At 39.8% G+C, this 12,890-nt stretch overlaps 1 protein-coding gene across 1 annotated transcript in view; it reads right to left on the bottom strand.

Annotated features, from left to right (window-relative positions):
• Positions 1–10,209, bottom strand: part of wwc3 (WWC family member 3) — a 44,217-nt gene extending 34,008 nt beyond the window's left edge. Inside the window, exon 1 of the mRNA XM_085397869.1 lies at positions 9,771–10,209. Coding sequence (XP_085253995.1) covers positions 9,771–9,916 — 146 coding nt within the window. The 5' untranslated portion in view covers positions 9,917–10,209. The remainder of the gene's footprint in view (positions 1–9,770) is intronic.
• Positions 10,210–12,890: the final 2,681 nt, after the last annotated feature.

Here is a 12,890-nt window from a genome sequence, read left to right as displayed (position 1 = left end):
GCTACTTCAATATTTTTAGCTAAGGTGATATTAGAGCTAAAGCCCCGTTTCATAAAAATGAAGCCCTTCAAGACTTGCTACACAGTCTTTTAGCTTTCAGCTCCAGCGGACAAGCCCCGTCCATGTGTTCAGGCGCTGTCTAAATGTGTACAGAGACGGGGATCTTAGGCTACTTATAGAAACCTATTTCTATAAGATTTAACACATAATGGGAGAACCGGGTGTCTGTGCGTCCGTCTGTCTGCCAGCTGCTTCAGGCCTCACTCTGAAACGCTGCACCAGACCCCTCTGACAGTCTGGACATAAATGACATTCCTCCCCAAGTTGTTTTCACATTTCTTTTTTAACACAGAAAGGAATTTTTGAGGCAACAGCACTTCTTTTTGGCTTGCAAACTGTTTGTCATCTTCCCAATACAACACGAGATAGAAGCAAGGTGGAGCTTTTGTTGGGCGTATTTAAAAAGGAAAATGAAGAAGGCAACTTAGGCTGAACACATAATCTGGTCTGGAGCTTCAATTCAAAATTAGCACATAGCACCGCATCTCCACATTTTCTCTTAATGAAAACGCTCTAAATGAATTATTGAGAGTTTGGGGGTAGTCACAAACTCAAGACAGTAGTTAGCTAAGGACAATAGCAAAATACTGCAATTAAATACAGCTGGATGAACACTCTGTTTAACTGGTAGTTAGTAGGGATGCAGAATTGTGAAATTACTGGCTTTTTTGTTTGTTTTTTTAAGCTTTTGTATTTTTCCCCTCAGTGTGACAGAGAAGCAAAAATGTTATAAAAGATAGATGGACAATTTTAAGGGGAACAACTATTTTCTATTTTACATATCCTGTTGTTGTGGTTAAGAATTTCAAATAATAAAGTTATGCTGAAGTAATCCCTGTGAACCAAACAGAGATCTTCAAATAGTTCTTTCTATACTTTGACCTGTATCCCGTCTTTAAGTCTGACGTCATTAGCTGTGCCTGGGCCCAACTCCGCTGCAGGTCCCTAAAGTCACACGATCACTGCGGCATCACTGCGAGTTAAAAACTGTCTAAATCTTTTCATCTTTAATAAAATGATCAGCGTTGCTGCTTTACCAGGTGTAACAATTAAGTTTAACATCCAGGCATCCATGAAAACAGAATTTATTAAACTTAGCGGAGTTAGAAGTTAGCAGGGAGTTAGCTCGCTAGTTTCCATCTAAATATACCATGTTCTGACTGAGGGATTTCTGAAAAAATTAAGACATACAGCTCTGCTACTACTTCCAACATAAATGAAGACAGGAAAGTAAACAGCAGTGACATTTGTAGGGTTACTGAAGTTTGGATAATTCGCATGTAATGATGTGCTACGTGATTGCTAGCGACACAGCTATGTTAGCATAATATAAACAGTGAAGCTGGAAGATGAACACTAGGCCTTATCATACCATTCACGGTAATACCGGTATAACGTTAGGCAATGATAAGAAAATGAAATATCGTGATAAAATATGGGTAAAATGCGCAACAGTGCCTTTGTTTTCATACGCACATGGCAGATTTTATGTGGTACACGGCGCTCAAAATGTTTTAGTACAACTTTGATAAGCTACGAAGCCGCACCGCTTGATCGTTATGTCGGAGGATTACGGCTACCATAGTCGGGAGCCTTGTAGAGTGATACGTACTGCTATTACGTACATGCTTCAACATAATATTACCATATTGTGTGTGTATTACCTCTTTTTTAGTTTTGTGGATATTATATGCTCAGGATATGTCAGCCCATTTCCACTGGAAATGCCTTTTGGTTAAACTGTCAGCAAGGAATTTGCATTTGCATTGTTAAATTTTTATATAGATTTAATGCACATAAAAAACAGCTGCTTGTTTCAGTGAAAATGCATTGATGGGCTTTTTTTTTTTTGCACCAATAAAGTTGTGGAGTTGTAAAGTATTTTGTCTCGCGTCAATTATATCATCAGTTATATCGTTATCGCAAATTTCCAAATATATATCGTGATAAATATTTTTGGCCATATCCCTGCCCTACCGACAGTGATCACTGACTGTTTTCAGGGGCTTGTTGAGATTAAATAGAACAAGATACAACGCATTAAAATACACAACAGCCTTATTAAACGAAGAGTAGTTTGGGCCTGGAATTAGGATTCATCACGTCATCACTTAAAGACAGGATAGTATCCCTAATACGTTCATCCCAGGCACATAGAACTGGTTATGAGTACAAAATCCCGCCCAACCACCTTCTCTTTGCAAGTGGGAGCCAATCAGAAGAAAACTGGTTTCAAAAGAGGCACTAAAGCAGCTTGAGGATGAATTGGAGGCCTTGCACCAAGGTACAGTATGTGATAAATAAAGATCATTTCATTTATATACTGTGAATTATAGAAACCAACTCTATTAGAGTTCAATAATAAAAATATTGAGCTGGAAATTAGCATAATGACTCTTTATTACAATACTTCTGAAATCTTCTAAAGCATAAAATTAATGTTGCACATTATTATTGACCACTGCCAAGGGTAACTATTGTGTCATTTAACATCAGGCTGATTTATCTGTGCATTTCCACTGCTTAGGTTTTAGAAATGACATCAGCGACTGTAATTTAGTGGTTTTCAAACAGCCTGATCAGTGGAGTCTTTCAGGTCCTGAAATGGGAACCACTGCTTTATATAAATCTTTTTAAGAAAAAATAGTGATGATGTCATAACCCCGTTTCTGGGTCCAAGCGCTGCCTTCATGAGGCTCTCGTCTTTTTAACCTGCTCTAGTGCTTTGCTTCTTGTTTCCCCACAACAGTTCAGTCATCATTCTCAGCCTCTCAAGCATTTTGTTACAAGTTCTCTTTAAAATGAGGCTTTTACTACAGCTATGAACACCACGGCTTAGGATCAGGCCTTTTTCATAGTGCGTAATCCAAACCATGCACCGTCATAAGAATGACTAACATCCTGTTAGACAGGATGCAGTTTCGCCTACACTACTATATGCCTACTGATAGCTTTGTAGGTAGCCACCAGGTAGAACATCATAATGTCAGCTAGCTCAACTGCACTAACCCTTCAACCTTTGCTGGAGTCAGTTTTCAGTCTTTGCTTACGTCCAGAGTTGCTGCAGTGCTGCACAGGAACATGATATATGATTTTCAGATGTCTTGTAAACTCTCTTTCCTTCATGCCTGGATATTAAATTTTATTGTAACATCTGGGAGAACAGCCATACTGATCATTTTATTGGAGCTGGAAAAAAATGTGGATTGTTTTTTAACTGTCAAAGGTGCCTCAGTGTTTGTTTGCTTTTGGGAACTGAAGGAGCATTTATGCCCGGAAATAGCTAATTATGTCAGGCTTAACAAGCAGATAGACACGTTTTACATTCTTTAAAAAAAACTAAAAGACGCTGCTTCGAAATGAATTACCTGTTCTGCTGGGGTTTCCTGGGTCTTATGTTTAATTGTTAACATTAATGTTTTTGAAAGCTTTATAAATAGTTTCAAAATAACTCAAATCAACCAGAAGCACATCAAGATCTGTTGAAATATAATAACAGAGAAACTGTAGTTTTTGTAGTTGTAAAAGCACAGAAAAACAGTAGAGTCCAGGTTGTCAACAGCATTTTTCTTCACTTTTGAATAAGAATTGTGCAGATGCATGGAAGAGGAAGAAAAAACAAAACAAAAAAAAAAAAAACAATGGTCACCCAGAGCTGAAGGCTGGTCCATGGAGTCTGGCATGTCCTGTTTAGGTAGCATTCTTCACAATATACACATAAAACACTGCCAACCTACACATCTGACTGATGGCTGACGCTGCCAGAGAAAAGCATATTGAGGAACAACATAAAGCAGGGTTTAAGCTACGAGTGAGTGTTTTTCTTGTTTTTGTAGCAATAAATCATCCCCAAAAAAACAAACAAACCACAAGACAGTCAGCTGGGAAACCTGGACGTCAAAGGCGCCTGCAGCACTAACTGCTGAAGGACAAAGTGTTTGCGCTTCCAGAAGGAGTGAGGTGAAAGCTGAAGACAAACATATTGTCTGCTCATGAAAAAGAACACGGGCAAAATGACACCAGATCAAGCAATGACATGTTCGCAACCTCCCGCAACCGAAAGACAAAAAAGAGCCATCATAATGAAAACACTGGGGGAAGCAAAATAACAGCGGGGTTCAGCGCATGTGAATAACCCTTCGGTGCTGGCAACACAGCTCACCCTTTCCAGAATAATTGAATTTGATGTGCTTTGTGACCAAGCATAAAGGCCTCCCTTTGCTGAGTGGCAGGCCGGCCATGGCCATTGCATAACAGAGCTAATAAAGGAGGCCTACAGGGCCCAGGATGAGAGGAGGAGGTAGACACGTGGGAACTGCCTCTGTTCTGCTGCTTTGTCTGGGGCCGCGAGCGAGCAGAGCCCCCGGGCATTAGTGTAGGCATGCCTAACATAACGTTCATTCCACAGCAACAAAAAAGCTCCTCAGAGCTGCTCAGCTTATCTGCAGGAGCTGGTCGAAAGCAGCTTGAGGTATCCACCGTCAGCCCAAAAAAAAAAAAAAAAAAAAAAAGCATCAGAAATTAAGGCAATCAGTTCGGACGGGGTCTCAGCTGCTTGCAAAGTCAGGGGTTTTCCTGGTTCCTTATGATTAATCCGCATTTATCAGGGTGGTTTTAGGGAACCTCGAACTTTTCTGTTGATATTTACGCTGACTTACAAGAAATATCAGTTAATTATCAGTCCCCGGTCATCTTATACCACTTCAAAAGTCTGAAAATCTTCAGCCCACCCAGCTGCATCGTCTTCATACCATCATCATCATCATCACATGAAGCATTTTCTTCTTCAGGGATTTTCCTTCATATTAAAAACCACTGAGGTTTTGGCCTTCCATCAAGGGGAAAAAAATTCTTGGATGGTGATTTTTAAGTTTTCTGTAAATGGGTTTAATTTATTCAAGCTTCAAATACATTTTTGTTTATGGAATGGCCAACAAGAAAACGCACGCACTTCTGTAAAGTCAGGCAACACAGCCATTTTTATACCACACGCCTACCAAACGTGCACAGTCACCCACCAAAGGCTCATTTTTGAGAGCTGTACATTGAAAGAAATGAGTCTGTATTACCTTATACTTATTTACTTGCTATACCAAAGTAAACAGAGAAACCCTCAATTTCTCAGGTATCTGTGCACTGCATTGGCAAGTCCGTCTAATGAGTCACTACACACCCTCATCTAACCAAAACGTCTCCATCTTCGGCAGGAACAAACTCGACCTCTGGCTGATACGCCGCCCCATTACAGCTCATCGTGATCATCACTGACAATTATGTTCCAGCTTCAATGGTGCCTCTGTTTTAGCGATTAGCAGTGATAATCCACTACTGACGCTCCTCTCTGCGAGTCAGCAGACTCAAGGCGCATCAGGCAGACCTGGTGAGCAACACACTAGATCACACAAGCTGCTGTACTGTACTTTTTGTTTCTTGAGAGCCAGGAGTTAAACTGCAAATCTGAGGCCAGTGTTTTCTGTAAAACAGATCATATTATTCCCAAAATATAGAGCATTCCACCTCCACCCCGCTCCCCCGACTGGTATGTAAATAACGCTTTTCTACTCTTACTACGCACCCAATCATACATGCAACACTTTATTTTATTCATTCTACGTGCTTTTTATCATTAATACACACACACTCACACTCCGATGTAAGCACCTAGCAGAGTAGAAATATTTACTGCAGGAGAATGCCTCTGGTCATTATCTTGGTGGCTTGAGGGTTAAACACACAAACAGTCTTCACCTGACTACATTTATTGCATTTTTATAATTCCACAACACCTCCAAAGAATCTCATCACATGATTTGTCTTTTAAGTGTCTGGCTGATATTTTTTTCCATTTAGCAGCCTCAGGTAAAACCCAGATCTCATGATGAAGTCCTATAAAAACAAATGAGTCACAAAATGACCCTGCTGTAAGAAGTTCCCTCCTGACCCCCTCAGAATCAGCAGATTTTTTTTGTCTTTGTTTTTTGTCACAGGACCTCAAATAGATAAAGGTGGGTTAATTTAGGTGATTTCTTCTTTAAAAATAGCATTCTTTTTAGTCATAAAAATGTATCGAAAAGTAAAAAGTTGTCTCTTGTATTTACAAAGTTAGGAGGAAAAATGCAGGAAAAAAAAAAAAAATCATGCAAACTAAAAAGCACCAAATTTCAACCCAGCCCAGTGTATTCTCAGATCCTGTAACTCCAAAAATATGAACAGTAAGAAAGCAAACTTTTGCAAGGCTTTACAAAAAAAGTCATTGGACAGAGCAGATCAGCTGATTCTCAGGGGTTCAACACCCAATGAGTAACGTTCATCCTTTGATTTCAATTCAGCAGAGCAGCTGTCAAACCGAGACTTGACAGGAGAAATTACGAACCTCTTATCTCTGCATTCATCTCTCTGCTCTTGACATACGTGCATGCAAACAGCCTCATTTATCTGCTTTTTTAAAACCCTGACAGAACAGCTGACACCTTTTTGTATCTGCTGCTCATTAGCAGAAGGTTTGTGCTGCGATGTGATTTAATGGAAAGTCAGTATCAGGTGGTGACAGCAGACATTCCTCCAATGAGAAAGCCTATAAATCACGGAGTAGCACCAGAACAAATACAGAAAACATTCTTTAGTCTTACTAAAGAAGGCCCTCCCTCAAATGCTGATGACTATAAAAATATGTGAAACTGCTATTAGCTGCAAACAACAACGGTTAATCAACTCACGAGGAAATCAGGTTTTCCTTATCTAGATTACACGCAGCTACTAGAAGCCCACTGCTGGAGTAAAATGTACACTAGTACTCGCCATACTTTGAGCTCGGTTTTTGTGAATTTCAGCCTTTCCCCTCATAATACATCAGAGCTAAAATACTTGCTGTAATTCCCAGTAATCTCACAACAAAGTCTGCTTTGAATGCCTGATTGAGCTTGCTTCTGGGCTGGTAAAAATCCCAGTCCCCGCAAAAAGCACATCCTTGCAGCTTTCTCAGTGGCCCAGCGAGCATTCCTCACATACTTTCACAAAGATTTCTGGGAGTTGGAGTTTAAAGCACATGTCCGACTACTAATCTCCATGCTGAAATCTCCATGCAATGGAAATCACACACTAAAATTGTCATCTTTTGAAGGCTGGACATGACAAACATGAGAGCAGCTCTTCACTCTCTGACTGGTCTTTAGGAGGTGTCTTTGTGTGGAAAGGAAAGGGGAGCTGGATAACAATGGCGCTCTGTATTAGGTGTGTGAGCCAGGAATGTTTCAGGTCACTGGAAGTCATAAATCTGCAGGGCTTACTGATGAGTCTGGATGACTGAGGTTTGACACACATGCGAACACACACTCAATAGGTTTTCTTCTAAGTGAAGAAGGGACAGATAAATAGCTCAGGTGACCACGCTGACAGGGTTAACTTGGACAAAAACAACTCCTCTGCAACAATAGAAAGGCTGAGCTGCTGTCTAATTTTACGTCCAAACTGTCAAATTTCATGTTTAAACCGACATGCGGGATCATTAGACCATGATCATGTTTGTAAGGGAGCTTCTGTAGGCGCTGTGGAGGCCCACAGCTGCTCCCAAACCTCAGACGATCATCGACTGTGGCCACATGATTCACCACAACCTCACAATAAAGAAGCTGCCCCTGTGGATTCTTTTAAAAAGCAGTCAAAAACTGGTCTTCTGTTGAAGACTCTTTTATTGAATTGTTATTTACTTATTTTAAAACTACCTGTTTATTTTACTGCGTCTTATATTTTTCTTTGGCACCTAATCTTCATGTTTATTTTAGCCTCGTGTATAGTGCTGTGTGCCAAACTTAAACTTTACTTATCCCCAAAACACAACCTCTGATAGTAATTACAACCTTGCTCCAACAGGGGCATTGTCCAGATATGCGGGTAATTTTACAAGAACATGAACAGGGCCAGTGTTATAGTCTAATATAGTACATTTATTATTTATACTTCTACTTTATTTCTATATTATTCTACTTTCTACTCTTACTCTATTTTATATGTAAATACGATATTACAAATATAATTTGATTTTAAAATATACAGCTAATAATATAGGAGAGATCAGACTATTTCCCTTGGGATGAATAAAGTATTATCAATCCATCAATCAATCAATCGGTAATAAAGTAATTAAAATAATCTCCAGCTACAATATTACAGTTATAAAAATTATTAAATGAATAATCATGATTCTGGATGATAAGTACTTTAAGTATATTTAATGATAAAACTTTTAAATCCTCTCAGTGTCTTTATATGGAAACTGCACTGACATTATTGCTTAGTGTTTCCCAATAAAAACTGCCAGCTGAAGGGAGGACTGAAGATCCAAGTCAAATACTAAAATAATGACATTTTTACAAGAATAATATAATACAGGCATAAAATACTATTGTTTATCTACATGATAGACTCACCCACTTATTTAGTTCGCCTATATTTTAAGACAGTTCTATCCAGTTATATTTTTTGTAAACTGGTTCATTAAATGTGAAAACTAGGACATTTATTAAAGGTAGGAAAAATTTAGAGTTTGCTTTAAATCATATTGAGCTATATGTCGACCATAAACTTAAATGAAAATAACAGAAACAGTTTCCACATCCGCTTTAAACAGTTATTCATCAAACCATTTTCACACTCTCATAAACTCTATTATAGCACAGGGATCTGCAATGCTTTCTACTTTCATTTACGGTCTACATTATATTTTCTGATTTCCCGTGAATCCCCTCTTGCTTTGTGCCACCCTATAAAAAAAATAAATAAATAAAAAAAATAATAGGAAGGGGAAGAGGCGATTTCATTGACTTTTCCTTATTTATACGCCTAAGTTCATCTCTTAAGTTCAACAAGATACTACACAAGAAATTTTGGTGCCCACAGTGCTAATAATCTTCGTCTTAGTCTAGACCAGGGGTCCTCAATCTCAGTCCATGAGGGCCGGTGTCCCTGTAGGTTTTAGATGTGTCCTTGATCCATCACAGCTGATTTAAATGGATAAATTACCTTCTCAACATGTCTTGAAGTTCTCCAGAGGCCTGGTAATGAGCTAATCATGTGATTCAGGTGTGTTGACCCAGGGTGAGATCTAAAACCTGCAGGGCCCCCGGCCCTCGTGGACTGAGATTGGGGACCCCTGGTCTAGAACTAAGAACTAAACTGGTGACATGCATACAGAACAGCTTACTATCATCAAGTGCATCAAAACAAAATCTTAAATTGACGGGTTCAACATAAGGCCAAATGTAGTAAATAAAAATAACCAGAAAAAAGAAAGAAAATTTAAGGATGTATTATGTGGGGGGGGAACGATATTCTCTGTGATCAAAGTTGTAGGTTTCTTTAGGAAACTAAAACTAAGAAGAAGAACAGTGTATGTTGATGGTGAAACTTTTTCAAATAGCTTTGAATGAAATTTTCAGGCTTATGTGAAGAGCCATTTTGCACATAAAAGCTTCTATTTGAAGGAATAGGATGGTTCGTAGTTCGTTTATGTTTTCTATATTACTTTTCTACAATTATTTTCCAGTGAGCCAACCCTGTCTCATTCTCGGTCCCTCTGTGCCACCCCATTAAACCCCCCCTGGAAACGCCCCTGCTCTCCTGTGAGTTATGTCAGTTTATAAAGAAGTCTCGTTGTATTAAGATTACTTTTTGTTAGTGTGTGTAATAACACTACTCCAGGGCCTTAAGCGTACCTATCTCTGGGGTCAATCCATGAAGTTTGCCGGGTGTTGTGGTCGATGAAAAACACTCTGCCATCGTAATCCCGGGCTTCCTCCCAGCCCGCGGGCAGCGGCAGTTCCGAGCTCTCTCTCCGCTTTCCGCCGCTGACCCACGGCATAGCGTCGAGACGGTGAGAGGGCTGCAGCCCCCTGCCCTGCTTTTATCCCCCTGAAAAAGTCGCTCCTCACTGCATTACAACCAAACGACCTGGACGCGCTGGAGAAAAGAAACGCAGATACAAAACTTTCCACCGAGGCTGGAAAAAGTCCCACCGGGAGTACATCCACTTTCCTCTTCTTCTTTCTACAACCCTCCAAAATCAGCGCGGCGGGGCTGTCTCAGTGCTCGTTTCTCCATGTTCGCCTTCTCCGCCATATTTCATTCCCCGTGTCCATATTCGGGAGCGGATTTGCATACGTACGACGGAGCCAGTTCCCCCTGTCCAATGAGGAAACTTCAGAGCTCAACACTTTCATTAAAGCTTCACGGCGCCGCGAAAACATACCTTATAAAATAGACTTAAAGTTTCATTTTAATGTTAATTCAGCTGAGTGATTTAGCTAACGCTGCGACACAAACCTGTTGATTCACTCATTAATGTATCTCAAGAGTAGCTTCTGTTTGTGTATATACAATTTAAATAAGTAATTTTTAATTTTAATATTAATATAAGACAGTTATAAAAAAGATATCATTTTAATATAAAATCTAGGGAAACTCCCCCGATCACGCTGTTGTTTGAAGGAGTCGTTTTAGTGGTGCACCTGCGCCACCTCTTGGCCTTAATTGGCACTGCAACAGCTCATACACCGGCCACCCAGATCAACTTCCTGGCGTTTCAACTGTTTTACAATTATTCTTACTTAAGTAGCTAAAAGTAGATTCAAATATCAATCAATCAATCTTTATTTATAAATCACTTTTCATACAAAGATGTAGCACAAAGTGCTTTACATGGTTAAAAGCAGCCCACCCCACCAAATAATATCCAAATTACCTACCTAAAATATGCAACTATCATCTTCTTCTTGTAGGTTTTCCCTTTTGTTCCCAAAGGGGATCATCTGCCTCCATCTGACCCTCTTCTTTGCATCCTCATCTGTCACACCAACCCTCTGCATGTCCTTCTTCATTACATTAGTGAATGTTTTGAGATCTTCCTCCTTTCCTCCTGCTTGGAAGCTCCATACTCAACATGCATTATCCAATATCCACTATACCTCCTCTGTACTTTAGATACTATATTAGTATAGTATTGTATGTACTAATACCAAATCATTTCAGGCTTGCCTCTTTAACTTTGTCTCCAAATTGGTCAATCTAAGATGTCCCTCTGAAATACTCAATTCTTATCTTCCCTCCTGGTTTCTCCCATTTTCAGCGAGTCAAAATTAAAAATCTACAATTAAGGTTTTTATAAGCTATGATAAAATAAATGGCAATAAAGTTTTTTTTATTATTACTTATAAGTTATGTATTGTTTATGAAAAAACACAAGAAGTAGAATGGTACAGAGGTACATAAAACACAATATGACTAAAACAGGCCAGGATCTTCTCAGCTGCGTCACAGCAAGAAGGACAAATACCTCCAATAAGTGTGTGTCTTTCTTTGTGCAGTAGTGAGGGGGTTTTCACTTAAATTTACAAACTATTTTGTGGTCAGCATAATTAACACTGTGCATCCAGCTAAGTTTAAAACTGTGGAAGAACAAGTTAGAAAGAGGATTAGGAGGAGCAGTAAAACCAGACACTAGGTGAGACTCTCTCTCAGAGTATTAAAAAATACTCTTTTAAACTCTGAATAATATCCCCCACCACATGCCAATTTATTTATTTGTGCAGGATATTTGGCGGCCTCTGTGGGTAAGAAGGGGAACTGCAACTACACTTTAATTTTTTATATTTTCAGAGACAGAAATTAAGTTGGATGTGTAATGTGACATTCTTGGCCAGGAACATCATGAGTAACTTGTCTATAGCTGCAGAGACGTCCCTTTAAAGCTGAGATTAAGCTTGTTTCTGGTATCGTTTGGTATTCCTTAAGTGTTTGTGAGGACATCACAGCAGTCAGCTGAGTGTTTTCTTCGCCGGAGCAGGAGGAGTTTGGCAGCCCGGGGATATTATCTGTGCATTTTTGTTTGTGTGTTTGTTTGTGGTTTGTACGGCTGTCTATGAGTTTATGAACGGGAAACATTTTCTCACATCTCAGCTTTGATCTATTGCCTCCTACGATCATTTCCCACAACCATGCAGTGTTCATACGAGAGCACACAATAAGCTGCTCTGTTGTTTCAGATTTAGTCACATGCAGCAGACAGCCTGACTGTGAGCAGCTATCCCACCACAAGGAATATGACAAAAATATTCATATATTTTTAAATTTAACTTAAATGGTTATGAGCAAATCTCAGCATTACTGTCCTTACATAACATTTTTCACTGGTAATAAATCACTCAAAGGCCTAGTTGTGCAACACTGCCTTTATGATACTCTAACACTGAAATGTTTTTCTACTCATGGCTACAGGAAAAACCCTTTGAGGACAGAGATGAAGGGCTTTAATGGCAACTAAGTTTATGACAAGAGTGTTTAGCATTTGCAAATAATAAGCTGAGTTTGCTGTAGTGTGTGGCCCCTTGTTCATATGTTTGTACCCAGTTATTGCTGGATTGCAGGATGCAAACTGAACTTCAAGCAGTTGTTGTTTTTTTTAACGACATCCCTTATGGCATGCAGTTTTGGAAGAGCATATAGGAATGGTCTTGTAAAAATCGTGGCCATCTCTGCCTCTGCCCCTGCTGCCCATTGGCACAGCAGCGAGAGCAGGAGGACCACAAAGGGGAGGGCCATGCGGGCCCCCCTCTCCCTCCAGCAGCAGAAGATGTGTGCTCCTCTGAGTGGGAACTGTTTGAGAACGAACTCCAAGCCTCAGAGCTAGAGCGGTCAACTCTAATTATCAGGTGTTTTGAGCAGTTCCTGTCCCGACTGTACAGCGACAGGCCTCTCCATCTGAAGTGCAGCCAGAGAAGGAGAAGAAGAACTCTTGTGGCTCTGTCAAGCGTGGAGGCCAGAGAGAGGGGGAGAGAAAC

The sequence above is a fragment of the Rhamphochromis longiceps genome, linkage group LG23 (assembly GCF_057381845.1).
Source record: "Rhamphochromis longiceps isolate RC_006_pf linkage group LG23, R_longiceps_female_GT1.1, whole genome shotgun sequence".
Lineage (NCBI taxonomy): Eukaryota > Metazoa > Chordata > Actinopteri > Cichliformes > Cichlidae > Rhamphochromis > Rhamphochromis longiceps.
This window is presented reverse-complemented; position numbering and strand designations above follow the sequence as displayed.